Source organism: Budorcas taxicolor, chromosome 7 (assembly GCF_023091745.1).
Source record: "Budorcas taxicolor isolate Tak-1 chromosome 7, Takin1.1, whole genome shotgun sequence".
Lineage (NCBI taxonomy): Eukaryota > Metazoa > Chordata > Mammalia > Artiodactyla > Bovidae > Budorcas > Budorcas taxicolor.
The window spans coordinates 93,277,652-93,292,811 of record NC_068916.1 but is presented as its reverse complement, the minus strand read 5'-3'; the positions used below and the strand labels follow the sequence as shown (position 1 = coordinate 93,292,811).

Below are 15,160 nucleotides of genomic sequence, written 5' to 3'. Positions count from 1 at the left end.
TGATAACATTGTGCTCAATCACTTTGGTGGTGTCTGACTCTGCGACCCTGTGGACTGTAGCCCACAGGCTCCTTTATCCACGGAGATTCTCTAGGCAAAAATACTGGGTTGGGTTGCCACTCCCTTCTTCAGGGGATCTTCTTCCCTCAGGGACTGAACCCACAAACTTACGTCTTTTGCATTGGCAGGCAGGTTCTTTACCACTAGCGCCACCTGGGAAACCCTATAAAAATCAGTATTATTATATCGTGTGTGTGTGTGTGTGTGTCTGTGTGTGTGTGTCTGTGTGTCTGTGTGTGTGTGTCTGTGTGTGTGTGTGTGTGTGTGTGTTAGTTGCTCAGTAGAGTTCAACCCTGTGATCCCATGGACTGTAGCCCACCAGACTCTTATCTATGTCCATGGAATCCTCCAGGCAAGAAGTGGGTAGCCATTCCCTTCTGTAGGAGATTTTCTCAACCATTAAACAAGATAAAAAGTACTGCAAACTATATTATTTATTCTTTATACAAAGAAACTTATTCAAAAAAATAGAAATTGCTACCTGAATTTGATAATACATTCTTCTGAGTTCTAAAAAGAACAAGATATTTACAGATATATTCTTTTTACTTTTTAAAATTGAGATATAGCTGATGTACAATATTATATAAGTTATAGGTGTACAACACTGTGAGTCACAATTTTCAAAGGTTATACTCGACTTATACTTATTATAAAATGCTGGCTATATTCCCTGTGTTGTACAATATATCCTTGCAGCTTACTTCACGTGTAATGGTGTGTACCTCTCACTCCCCTACCCCTATACTGCACTCTCCTGCCATCACCATTCCCTCTCTGTGCTGGTAACCTCTAGTTTGTTCTCCATATCCGTGAGTCCATTTTGTTTTTGTATTATTCACTAGTTTGCTTTATCTTTTAGATTCCAAATATAAATTATACTGCATTTGTCTTTCTCTGACTTACTTTACTAGTGTAACACCCTCCAAGTCCATCTGTGTGTGCTAAGTCACTTCAGTTGTGGCTGACTCTCTGCCACCTTATGGGCCGTAGCCTGCCAGGCTCTTCTGTCCCTGGGATTCTCCAGGCAAGAATACTGGAATGGGTTGCCATGTCTTCCTCCAGGGGACCTTCTCAACCCAGGGATCAAACCCACAACTCTTGTATCTCCTGCTTTGGCAGGTGGGTTCATTACCACTAGCACCACCTGGGAATCCAACTCCATCAATGTTGTTGCAAATGGCAAACTTTCATTTTTTTTAACTAAGTAGTATTTCACTATATATGTGTATAAATACACACACATATATTTATATATATATATATATATATATCTCATCTTCTTAATCCATTCATTTGTTAATGAACACTTAGGTTGCTTTCACATCACGGCAGTTTCTTTTTTTCCCTAATATGTACCCAGGAATGAAACTGCTTAGTCAAATGGTAGTTCCAGTTTTAGTTTTTCTGAGAAACTGCCATACTATTTTCTACAGTGGGTGTACCAATTTATATTCCTCCCAACAACTGTATTTTGAAAAAGCCAAAAACAATTGCAAAAATATTTTAAGCTCTTGGAGTATTTTATTTACTCTCTCCACATACGATTTGGTAAGGTACTATTTAGTTGCGGAAGTTCCAAATTGTTCCTATAATTCTCAAGGAAAAAACTTGACAGATGCAGTAAAAACAAATTTTAATTTCTTTCTAATCACATTACAAAATAGTTTAGACTGTTTTAGTTGCTTCTGCTATCTGAAAAGTTTTAGTTGAGAGCCACATATACACTTTCTGAAGGTACTTTTTATTGCTTCAAGTTCAGAATCCTTCATGTTTTTGTTTTCCATATTTAATTAAAGTAGAAGTCCCTTATGCCACTGAAGAAAACCTGATCTATATGCAGTAAAATACCTGAATTTAGACCATAATTTTAGACCAATACATATATTGCTGACTCCTTCGTAAGACACACATTACATTCAACATATAGAGTTGTTTTACGTAATTATCATGTGTTGAGAACATGCTATGTATTAGAAACTGAATTTCTGTATGTACATATGTATTACTTCAATAAGAGCTTCAAAACAGACATAGGACAGTATCTATGTTCAAATTATAGACTTAGTATGTTCAAATTATAGACTGAAAATCAGATTTGGGTTCCGATACCAGCTCTGTGATGCCAAAATCAGTGTTTTTCCACCAAATAACACCTCTCCTACAATTTTGAAAGAAAAATCAGAAATATAGAAAATTTTTGTTCTTTTGGATGACAAAATGTTACCTGTGTTCTGCACATGGTCTCTTTTAAGGTACCTTTCATTTCAAGAAATCCCATATTTTCCCGGAAATCATTGCTTTTTTCTTGACTGCTATGGTTCTTCCAAGTAGAATTAGTTTGGGAATCTTCATCATTATGAATTTCTTTCTGTATGGATGTAAAAATGGTTTGGGCAACCAATGAAGTATAATTTCAACATTATATGTGATATCCAATTTTTTGATTGCAAAATATTTTAGAGGTCAGTAGAAAAAATGCACCTAAATCAAAGTTTATTAAACACTAATAAATTCCTTGAAGGGAAAAAAAATAATTACGACAAAGGTCCTGAATAAAGTAGCAGTTAAAATGTATCTCAAGAAAAGCTAATGTTTTGTTAGTCTAGTAACAGGCAACTCTTTTTATAAATAATCACAAAAATATTTTATGTAATCCCGTACCAAGTTACAATCTATTTCAAAATTTTCTGAATCAGAGAAATAATCTACAGTATTTTTCAGCTTTTTACTAATAAGACTTATTTGCAAATCTATCACACAAAGAAAACAGAATAGCTGAACTCACAGCTCTTATTTACTTGAATATTAATAAGCAATTATCTTCACCAAACTCTATCTCAAATGTATTTCTCTTGCTAAGAAATATAAACTGATATTATAACTACCTAATAATAATTTTTTTAAAAGTTGCATGTGTACTTATACATATAATTCTAGAAGTTTAGTAACATGAAGAATTGAGAATAAAGATGAATTCAAGTACTTATGCAAGGATATTCAGAGACTGACTATCTTTACACAGAGACTGGAGAATCACTGTCCTCCTAGGGAGCAATTATGAAATAGCCAAAATGTGCTAAGGCCTGTGGTGTGATATCTGGTTCCCTTTCACTTGTTCTGGGCTTCCTATATGGATGTGAGGGTACTTTGGCAGCCTGCACTCCTGCCACCAGAGAACAATCCCTAAGAGTAGCTAATTACATTTCTTCAGTTACTCAGGAAAGTGAAACGGAAAACTAAGAAAAATGAAGACTTTCCTTCTTTCCTGCTCCTAGAATCAAGGTATTAGTCTGAATGTATAATTTCCATTAAGGACAACTGTAATGGGTATAAACTGAGTTTCTGGCTTCAAATTTCACACTGTTGATAACAAGGACAGATCCTCAGGCTTAGATCATCAAAGAATGTCTAAAATATAGGATGCACTGATCACAATTAGATTCCAGTTATCTAGAACACATATGCAGAAGAACATACCATTATCGTTAGCAACTAGGGAAGAACATACTGTTTTCAAAGTATATTTAAACATCCGTTTCAAATGCTATATACTGATCTGTGTATTAAAATGTATAAGTAAAGTATCCTATTTAAGTTAAATCGTTAAAAATCAGAACCTGATAAACTATGACATTTTAAATAACACCAAATGTGAAATTTTAGAAAATAATTTATTTTCTACAGTGCTAAACATCAACATATAATTATCTCCAAGCCACTAATATGTTCTCCAAAGGGCTACTCTTGTGAAAAATATGGGCATTATTTATCTGCAAATATTCCTTATTCTTTATTTTATGAATATTTTAGTGCCAACTATACACCAGGCACTGTGTTAGGTATCTGTCTCCTATATGATCTGGGAAAAGACGGCCATGTCTAATTTTATTCATATAGTATAATGTATTTCCCAAACAGACGAGCAAAAGCTTACCAATTCAGTAAATTATTTTACTATCTAAAACAGGGCAAAACAGTGTGGCAATGATAGCTGCCTTGGGTTCTGATTCGCATACTTAGCTTTGTTTTCTATTTTAAAGCAGGTATGGCTATGATTTGATCTCCAATAGATAAGGCTTTTCTTTGATTAAGCCATATAAGTTCTCATACAACTTCAATGAATTCACAAGACTGGATGGAGAGCCAGAGAGGTCAAGTAATCAGAACAAGCACCTTTTAAGTGCCCTGTGCTCTACATGTTTCTTTTTTGTTTTTTATTTATTTATTTTTTTGCCACATCCTGTGGCTTGTGGGATCTTAGTTCCCTGGCCAGGGATTGAACCCAGGGCCCCTGGAAGTGCTGAGTCCTAACCACTAGACCACCAGGGAATTCCCAGTGTTCTACATGGTTTTTAACTAGTATGTATCCTCAGATTCTTAAGCTGGATCTCATAACCCAAGAATGACTACTAGTGTATAGTAATCTTTAAAACATTAACTATTTTTAACTACCCAGAAAGAGACCAGGTAAGTATCAAGGAACGCTATTAATACTCAAAATAAGAAAAGGGGAGACTTAAGGAGAGCAGTCTTAAAATTTTTTAAGTGCTTGCTCTTACATTTTTGGTCTGATATGATAGTTGTAAGATCATGGGAAAATTATTCAACTCAATTATACTTCACTAACCATAAAATGGGGCCATAATACATACCACATAGGAACATATGGTTTAAAATAAGACTAAGTGTAAAAAGTGCTTAGTATAGTGCCTGGCACATAGTAATCAATGGCCTAGAGTAACAGTTATAATAATTTTCGTAACAGCCAAAGTAAGGTAAGTATCGGCTTTTACATATAAAGGAAGAAATGCCATCACAGAATAAATGACTTTACTATTGTTAAAGAATTAATAAGTTACAAATCTAGGCCAACAATTAGTTGATCTGGAACAAAAAGTGTGTATTTTTTTCAATTATTACTACTGTATTTCCATAAGAGCTTTCTGTAGTTCATCTTATTTCTTAGGCTGAAAATCAAAAGAAATTTTGACTATTCCTAAGGATCCTCTCCTTTTTGTGAATCTTCCTTGGGCCAAACAACTGAGATTCATTAGTCACTGACTTTTCTGTATCTCTACACCTTGCATGTGATTTTCCCAATGCACAATACACACTAAACTGTAATTAACAGTTTCCACATTCTGTTTTTGCAATGTTCTGTTTTCACAGTCTGGCAGGTGGTCTTTTTCATTTTCCACAGTGCACAGAAGAGAGCCTGGTAAGCAAAAGTCTTTAATAGGTATCTATAAACTTGGACTAAATAACTCCTGATTCTGTTACTAAGTGACTTTACAGAAAGTTAAGGAGATTAAACAAAACTATTTCTTTTAAACAACTGCTTAATTGTTACTTTTAGCTCAGTCATTTTATACGGCAACCCTTCTTAGAGGGCACTTCAGAATCCATCTAATGAGGACTGTATTACATTCTATGCCAAAGAGGTTATGAATGGTTATGAACTAACTCCCAGCTGTCTATTTCAGAGTTTATAAAAAAAATGTATGCTAAAACAAATATAAGTTAGAGACTGTCTTTAAGTTTGCTTGATACACTATTGCTGCCCTCTAGTACTTCAGCAGTTGAATGTGACTGTAGTCGGACTACTGCAAAATAAGATGATAGAAAAAGCACGTTATTACATTTAATTCATTTCTTTCTATAGAAAAAGGGGAATTTAGACACTTTTTCTAATTTAGTTAAGAATGGTTCTCATTCTGTTGACAGTTAACACTACCTTTAAACTGTGTAGATACATCAGATAGGATGCTTTTAGCTACCATTAACAGAAAACCAATTCAAAGTAACGTAAACAGCATGGAAATTCCAACCTCACAGAATGGCAATATGGTCCAGTGCTAAGTCAGGCTTCAGGGCTGACTAATCCAGCACCTCAAGTATCTCTAAGGGAGTCTACATTCTGTCTCTAAACTCTGCTGTCTACAGGATTGATTTCATCCTAAGGCTACTTCTCATGGTCAAAGAATAGCAATTTTTCCACTTCACATCTAGTAGACGCCAGGCTGCCAGAGGCTTTTTTCAGAATGAAAAAGAAACTTCCCAGAAGCTCTTACATACCTCTCTGTATGTCCCATGAATTAGAACTGGTTGACATGCCCATTCCTAGACCAAGCACTGTCAAGGACAATGAGATTATCCACAGTCCAAGCAGATCCATCCTCTGAACTAAGGTTAAATTTCCAATCCACACTGCTGCTACTCAGTAGGGAAAGGTAATTACAGAATGATATATTACATCTACTCTTGGAATACTCAGGGTCATTCATAATTTCTCTATTAATCCAACAAATATAGATATAAAATGAGAATTCATGTGCCAGGCTTATGCAAAAATGATTCAGATATAACTATGGAAAAGACAGACATTATCTTTGAGGACACAGTGCTTTTGGTTTACTAACAGATGGGGGAAAAGACATTAACCAGGTAACCAGCCAATTAATTAATTCCAATTGTGATGAGTACTATAAAGCAAATTAATGATGTTAGAACACATTATAGGTGGACCTAGCTATCTTAATAAGAAGGCCAGGGAGGCTTTCTTGAAGAGGCAACATTATAACTGCAAATTGGATGATGAGCAGAAAGTAGGCAAGCACAGGGACTGAGAGAGGAGTGAGTGGAAAGGAGCTTTTTAGGAAGAGAAAACAGCTTTGCAGAAGATACTGAGGTAGGAAGTAGCTTAACCTGTTTAAGACATTGGGAGAAGGCAGTTACAGTATAGCAAGCATAGGAAAAAGTAGAGCAGGTTATAGTTGCAAAGGCAGGAGTGACAGGAACCCTGTGGGAACTTAAAGCCATGTTAGAGGTTTACAACTTTATCCTATGGCAACAGGAAGCCAGTGGAGAAGTTTAAGTGGGAAAGTGACAGCATCAGAACTATTTTAGAAAGAGCATTTTAGCTGTTCCCTCTGAATGAAGCTGAGTGGACTAGAGCAAGAAAAGGTGAGAGTTATTAGGAAATTAGCAAGAGTAGCAGCAAAGCAGCAGAACAGGGAGAGTAAAAAGGAGTTGATTCCAGCACAGGGACAGGAGGATGAACCGAACATGATGTTAGCACAGCAGAGAAGCAGTTTATTCAAGACGTATTCAGAATAAAATCAATAGGGTTTGGTAGCTGACAAGACATGGGGAAAAAAGGAAAGGAAGGTTCCAAGAGTGATTCCCAAGTTTCTAATATAAATTATTAAATAAAAGGTTGTATACTATCTATTGAAATAGGAAACACTGAAGGAGCTAATTTTCCCTAGAAGACCAAGATTCAATTTTTAGACATACTGCAGGTTCTCTTCCATCCTGAGTGAACCTTCTAAAATTTTTTTCTGTGCTTACTTTCACAGCAATTCTTCTAGGGTTATTTCCATTCAGACAACTTAAGGAGTAGTATGTGTAGCAAGTGGGGAGATGCTGGTGGAGGAAGAGGATAGGAAAATATTTCTGAATTCTTAGAAACAGCTTTCTCTTTTCCAGTGGGAGAATACATGAAGAATTCTCACATGATACTATAGCCCACTGATGTTTTACTTATACTGATTCAAAATGCTTAATATTATTTTATAATAAACATCACCAAAGCACTGAAAACAAAAATAGAGACTCTGGATAAGACAAATTTTAAATGTAGTAAGCAAGCTCCCTTTAGCTTTATCAGAAGTATTTTCAAATATTTAAAAAATTCAGAGTAATTGCCTTAAAAATATCATTTTAATTCTAATCATATTTTCAAAACTCAGAACATAATTTGATTTTATATATACACTGTATCAATTTCATAAAATAAACATTTAAAAATGCTTAAAAAAAAAAAAAAAACTTACCTCTAAAAGAAAATCTTCTAGATACTGAATTGGATAGAACGGAGCCTTAAAGTCATCTTTTTCTTGTTCAGCCTTGATTCTTGCATTACTGGCAATCACATGAGTTATTCCTGTTGGTGAATTTTTTGGTAAAAAAACATTTGCTTTTCCAGCCTCCAAAACTCTAAAATGTAAACAGTATAGAAAAGTGTATTAAAAATAAAACATTTAGCCAAATTATCTAAATCAATTACTTCCCAGGAGTAGGTGCAGAACTTTCGGAAAGGAATTAACTTATTTGGTCTATTTGAGTACCATGAAGAATAATTATTGCAATGACTCCCTAAACTGTTAAGTTTTTCAGAACAGATGCTTAAGAAATCATGCTATTTTTCTGGAATTGAGCTGCATAAGTTGCTTGTATATTTTTGAGATTAGTTGTTTGTCAGTTGCTTCATTTGCTATTATTTTCTCCCATTCAGAAGGCTGTCTTTTCACCTTGCTGATATTTTCCTTTGTTGTGCAGAAGCTTTTAATTTTAATTAGATCCCATTTGTTTATTTTTGCTTTTATTTCCAGAATTCTGGGGGGTGGATCATAGAGGATCCTGCTGTGATTTATGTCTGAGAGTGTTTTGCCTATGGGCCAAAGAACTAAATAGACACATCTCCAAAGAAGACATACGGATGGCTAACAAACACATGAAAAGATGCTCAACATCACTCATTATCAGAGAAATGCAAATCAAAACCACAATGAGGTACCACTTCACACCAGTCAGAATGGCTGCGATCCAAAAATCTGCAAGCAATAAATGCTGGAGAGGGTGTGGAGAAAAGGGAACCCTCCTACACTGTTGGTGGGAATGCAAACTAGTACAGCCACTATGGAGAACAGTGTGGAGATTCCTTAAAAAATTGCAAATAGAACTCCCTTATGACCCAGCAATCCCACTGCTGGGCATACACACCGAGGAAACCAGAATTGAAAGAGACACATGTACCCCAATGTTCATCGCAGCACTGTTTATAATAGCCAGGACATGGAAACAACCTAGATGTCCATCAGCAGATGAATGGATAAGAAAGCTGTGGTACATATACACAATGGAGTATTACTCAGCCGTTAAAAAGAATTCATTTGAATCAGTTCTGATGAGATGGACGAAACTGGAGCCGATTATACAGAGTGAAGTAAGCCAGAAAGAAAAACACCAATACAGTATACTAACACATATATACGGAATTTAGAAAGATGGCAATGACGACCCTGTATGCAAGACAGGAAAAAGACGCAGCTGTCTATAACGGACTTTTGGACTCAGAGGGAGAGGGAGAGGGTGGGATGATATGGGAGAGTGGCATTCTATCATGTATACTATCATGTAAGAATTGAATCGCTAGTCTATGTCTGACGCAGGATACAGCATGCTTGGGGCTGGTGCATGGGGATGACCCACAGAGATGTTATGGGGAGGGAGGTGGGAGGGGGGTTCATGTTTGGGAACACATGTAAGAATTAAAGATTTTAAAATTAAAAAAAAAAAAAAAAAAAAAAAAAAAAAAAGAAATCATGCTATTTTCTCTATTTATCCATTTTTGATATGGGGAAATTTTTAAGAATCAAGAATACTAAGTTTATTTCCTAAGTAAAAGTCACCTCTATAAGCCAGAAAAGGAAGAAGTCTAAGAGAGTATTTCACCTCAAAAAGCAACATACCTCCAAAAAAACCATTCTGAACCACAAAAAATGGAGCTAAAGTTGCCAACCTTCTTCTAAAAATTTACCTTTTGAAAAAGTTTAACTTTGATCTATATTAAGAAATACATTTTACATTTAGGCTCAAAAGACACAGACACATACCCAAAAGTTTCATTAAAGTTCATTACTGCTGAGGATTTAGAAAGCTACAAAAGAATACTGCTACGACCTTACAATAACAAAAAGTCAAATAATCTACAAAAGTATAACTTTTCATGAACTCAGAGAACTGAGATAATAAGCCAATTAAGAAACTTAATTTCCAAAGGAGCACTCAGCACCTTTGTGAAAAGACTGGATGCCCAAACTATTTTACTTTTGCCAGAGCATAGGACAGAAGTAGCCACCATAAATGCAAGTAAGAGTCTGGTAATATTTAAATAAATTTAAAGCCAAGTGTAGGTAGTACGACAGTTTAGAATAACTGAGAATCCCTGACACATGAAAGGATGTCCCCTCAGTTGCAAGCTCTTTGCCCCCAGCCTCTATTAAGGATTCCTGAAAAAGATCAGGAGCAAGTAATAGCGGGAATCCCCGATGGTAGTGAAGGTGGGCCAGTGGGGACTGCTTGACAATAAGAAATAGACATAAAACCAGAACCACTTCCCTGGCTCCATCTCTTATGAAGCAGAAGCCTGAAGCCATCTGGGTAAGATAAAGTTTTTTGACTTCAGAACCCAGGAAAAGATGCACTGGTTTTTGGAAGAGTGGAAGTTAAAACGCATCTGCCTTTGGGAAAGGGGTAGGAAAGCCTCCTGCTGTGCAGCCCAGAATAGACTGGATAAAGGACAGAAGCAAAAGCCACCTGTCCCTGGAGAGGGGGCAGGAATGCCACTTGGGCCTAGGTCCCTGCACTTATACAAAGCAGACACCTAAAGCTGTGGGAGATGTGGAATTTTTCTTTTACTGCCTACCATATAAGGGAGAATTTGGCTGTCATGGCTTCATTGAGACAGAAACAATAGGTGTTATCTCAACCTGAGACCAAGAAGAATGCTTAAGACTAAAGCTTATCCAATGGACAAAAACACACCATCCCTTATCCTCCAGCCAAGAAATGAGTAAGAAGCAACAGGGGAAGGATACATATAATTAAATGTATAAAAGGACAAGCGAATATTTTTGGATGATGTAAAATTTAGAGATCTTGATTGTAGTATGGTAACATAGGAGCATAAATTTGTCCAAACTCATCAAATGTACACTAAAAAATTTTGCATTTTACAGTCTATACATTACACTTCAGTAAAAATAACAAAAAGCCCTCAGACTACCCCTTCCTGCAAAAAAGTCACAGCAGTCTTGAAACACACTCTACTAAATAAGAAGTCTTAAAATATGATACAAAATATAAAAAGAAACGAAATGATGAGAGAAACAGTATAAACCATGAAGACAGTACATAAACTTAGAAAAAACCCTTTGTGTAATGTAATACTTCACTTACAAAAATCTGTTAAGTGCTTCACAACTGAAAACAAATATCTCCTAATTAAAAACAATTTTTTATTTGAGTTGGCCTAGAAATAACACAGAAATAAAACAGAGATCCTGAGAATAATGCAATGCTATAAAGTAGATTCTGTTCCATTAGACACATAATACTTAAATGAGCAGAATGGCTTAACTTAAATGAGCAGAATGGCTTAACCAGGCAATCAACAAGTAAATCACCATGGTTCTTTTTGGAATTAATGAGTAACTGCAAAGAAATACAAAAAAATTACTACAAAGAAATGCAAAAGGTATACAGACCTAACAGAAGCAGAAGATATTAAGAAGAGCTGGCAGGAATACACAGAAACTATACAAAAAATGGTCTTAATGACCCAGATAATCATGAAGCTGTGATTACTCACCTAGAGCCAAACATCCTACAGTGTAAAGTCAAGTGGGCCTTAGGAAACATTACTATGAACAAAGCTAGCAGAGGTGATGGAATTCGAGCTAAGCTATTTCAAATCCTAAAAGATGATGCTGTGAAAGTGCTCAATATGGCAGCAAATTTGGAAAACTCAGCAGTGGCCACAGGACCAGAAAAGGTTTTCATTCCAACTACAAAGAATGTTCAAACTGCCACACAGTTGTACTCATTTCACATGCTAGCAAAGTTATGCTCAAAATTCTCCAAGCTAGGCTTTAGTAGTACTTGAACCGAGTACTTGAACTACCAGATGTACAAGCTGGATTTAGAAAAGACAGAGGAATCAGAGAAAAAACTACGAACATCAGTTGAATCATAGAAAAAGAGAATTCCAGGAAAACATCTATCTTTGATTCATTGACTATGCTAAAGCCTTTGACTGTATAGATCACAACAAACTGTGGAAAATTCTTAAAGAGATGGGAATACCAGTCCACCTTACCAGCCTCCTGAGAAACCTGTATTCAGGTAAGAAGCAGGAGTTAGAACCAGACATGGAACAACAGATTGGTTCAAAACTGGGAAGAGAGTAGGTCAAGGCTATATATTGTCACCCTGCTTATTTAACTTATATGCAGAGTACATCATGAGTAATGCCGGGCTGGATGAAACTCAAGCTGGAATCAAGATTGCTGGGAGAAGTATCTATAACCTCAGATATGCAGATGACACCACCCTAATCGCAGAAAGTAAAAAGAGGAACTAAACAGTCTCCTGATGAAAAAGGAGAGTGAAAAAGCTGGCTTAAAACTCAGCATTCAAAAAATGAAGATCATGGGATGTGGTCCCATCACTTCATGGCAAATAAACAGGGAGAATGGAAACAATAATAGACTATTTACTTGGGCTGCAAAATCACTGCAGACAGTGATTATAGCCATGAAATTAAAAGACGCTTGCTCCTTGGAAGAAAAGCTATGAGAAACCTAGATAGCATATCAAAAAGCAGAGACATCACTTTGCTGACAAAGTCTATCTACTGTTTTTTCCAGTAGCCACGTATGGATTTGAGAGGTGAATCATAAACAAGGCTGAGTGCCAAAGAAATGATGCTTTCCAACTGTGGTGTTGGAGAAGACTCTTGAGAGTCCCTTGGACTGCAGGGAGATCAAACCAGTCAATCCTATAGGAAATCAATCCTGAATATTCATTAGAAGGACTGATTCTGAAGCTCCAATACTTTGGCCACCTGATGTGAAGAGCCAACTCACTGGAAAAGACTGAGGGCAGGAGAAGGGGATGACAGAGGCTGAGATGGTTGGATGGCATTACCGACTTAATGCAGATGAGTTTGAAGAGCAAACTCTAGGACAAGGAAGCCTGGCCTGCTGTAGTCCATGTGGTCGCAGAGTCAGACACAATTGAGCAACTGAACAGCAATAATTTTAAAAAACCAAAATTGTTTTCACATTCACTGCTTCAGCTTTTATGAGATCTCACCTTACAAGTGAGTCACTTCGCTTATCAGCTCTAACAAGGAGGACAACTTTCCATCTATGGAAGGCTCCAGGAGCACCAGTGCGTTTCAGTTCTTCTCTCCATCTTTTAGGTGCAGATTGCATTTGAGGTGAATAATGGGAGTCTTTTTCAATTTTATATCCCCATTCGTAAGTTGTTTCATCAAGCCATCTGCCACTTTGGGCACTATGAATTATGTAGTCCTTAGTTAGTACCCACTTTCCTAGAAAGCAAATGAACTGTTAGTCACAAAAAAATTTTGGTTCTGATAAATGGGAAAAAATAAAGACCAAATAACAAATAAAATTTGCCCTGTTTCAACACGCCTTTTTCTGCACTGCCAATGTTATCTTTGAATTATGTTTTCCTACATTTTCTGATAATGAAAGACCTACAACATCACTGAACATTGTATGTAATCTTTCTTATGATAAATAATTGTAATTCTGTTACTGTGTAAAATATAAAGTGAAGGATTAATAAAATATATTGAATTATGACTATTATTGCTTATCAATTTGAATGAGGTTTATATTCTTTCTCCCATGCTAAAAGTTTTTACAATAATGTTTACAGCATTATTATACTTTATAAAACAATGAATTTTCAAGGATATTTAATAATATTCTGTAGTTTCTTTATCTAGGCATCAATGATCTTTTTAAATAGCAGATAAAATATATGTTTTCATCTGTGGAGATAATAATGAATCCAAATGTTTTTCTGGTAAATTACTAAAAAAAACCCAGTAAATTCACCTGAGTCAAATATTGAAGGGAGGAAAAAAAAAAGCAAGTGGACTAATGATACACCAAATCAATCACAGTAGAGCAAACTATAAAAGGAACATCAATGGTAACAAGCAGAGAGGAGATTAAGCCCTAATAAAGGTTCAGAAAATTTAAAATCTTAGTAAAACAGAATGATCGATGCTTCACAGGATGGATGGGAGGGGAAGCAGAGCAAGAGAACAAAAACAGAAACTCTTCCATGATAGACCAAAGGAAAGAAACTTGACTGAGAATAGCTGAGGCTTCAACAAAAGCTTTTTTTTAAAAGGTATTTTGTACCAAACCTTTCTGTTAAAAAATATTTTTTTCTTATATAAAGCACTTACACTAGGTGAAGTAAATATTTCTGCCTCTTCAATACCTTTTCAAGTGTTATTCAGAAAATCAAAGCAAACCTAATACATCAAATATTTTCAGAAAAATATCAGAAAGAACCACATTTATATTTGATACAGTAAACCAACTATCTTTCCAGAGATTAAAGCATTTTTTCTTCTCCAGGAGGATTTTTTATTTCAAAAGTGAGGGGAAGGTAGTTAACTCACCCGCTGCACAAGCCGCTAAAAATTTCTCACTCTTACATAAGCGTTCAGCTATTAGATGTGTACAATTTTTGTATTTCTGCAAAGAAAAATCCACACAAAAAAATGCTATTAAGGTAAGATTTCCTTTTTAACATATTTTGTCTATCCTTACAATTCAAGGGGGCATTTTATCATTTTTAGGCCAGTACTTTAATTTTAGTTATTCTTCAACTATACCTTGAACTGTACTCACCTCACTCTTGATAAAAGTGCAATCCAGTTTTAAAAGCAATTTGCCTAAAGCTTCTTTTTCTTCTACCTTAAATCCTGTCATCTGGATAATATGCTTTGGGGCACCATCTTCCATCTAATATATAAAGAAGACAACATATGTTAAACATGTTATTCATACAGTTGACATTATTTTTTAACTATGAGTGATAAAAATAAAAACTACTTAAGATATAAGGCTTAACTGTAAATACCAATGTTCAAATGCTAATGTGCAATAGAAATTAGTTTTAAACATGACCTTATCAAAATGTGGCTGTAAATAAAATGATTTGTTTTATGGTCTGCACACTGAAAGATTTACCTGCCACTACAACACACTGATGAGCATAATTCTTCAGAAAAAGACAAATACTTTTAAAATTTCATCATAATAGTAGCTTCATTTTAAACTATTGTTTTTGCTAAGATAGAAAAGGTATGGACCTAACAGAAGCAGAAGATATTAAGAAGAGGTGGCAAGAATATGCAGAAGAACTGTACAAAAAAGGTCTTAATGACCTGGATAACCACGATGGTGTGATCACTCACCTA

The 15,160-nt window shown here is 35.5% G+C and overlaps 1 protein-coding gene across 1 annotated transcript in view; it reads right to left on the bottom strand.

Moving 5' to 3' along the window:
* Positions 1-14,702, bottom strand: part of SLF1 (SMC5-SMC6 complex localization factor 1) — a 60,322-nt gene extending 45,620 nt beyond the window's left edge. The window contains exons 1-5 of the mRNA XM_052644084.1: positions 14,589-14,702; positions 14,357-14,432; positions 13,003-13,243; positions 7,899-8,061; positions 2,288-2,431 (exon numbers count right to left, since the gene is read on the bottom strand). Of these exons, the coding sequence (XP_052500044.1) occupies positions 2,288-2,431; positions 7,899-8,061; positions 13,003-13,243; positions 14,357-14,432; positions 14,589-14,702 (738 nt within the window). The remainder of the gene's footprint in view (positions 1-2,287; positions 2,432-7,898; positions 8,062-13,002; positions 13,244-14,356; positions 14,433-14,588) is intronic.
* Positions 14,703-15,160: the final 458 nt, after the last annotated feature.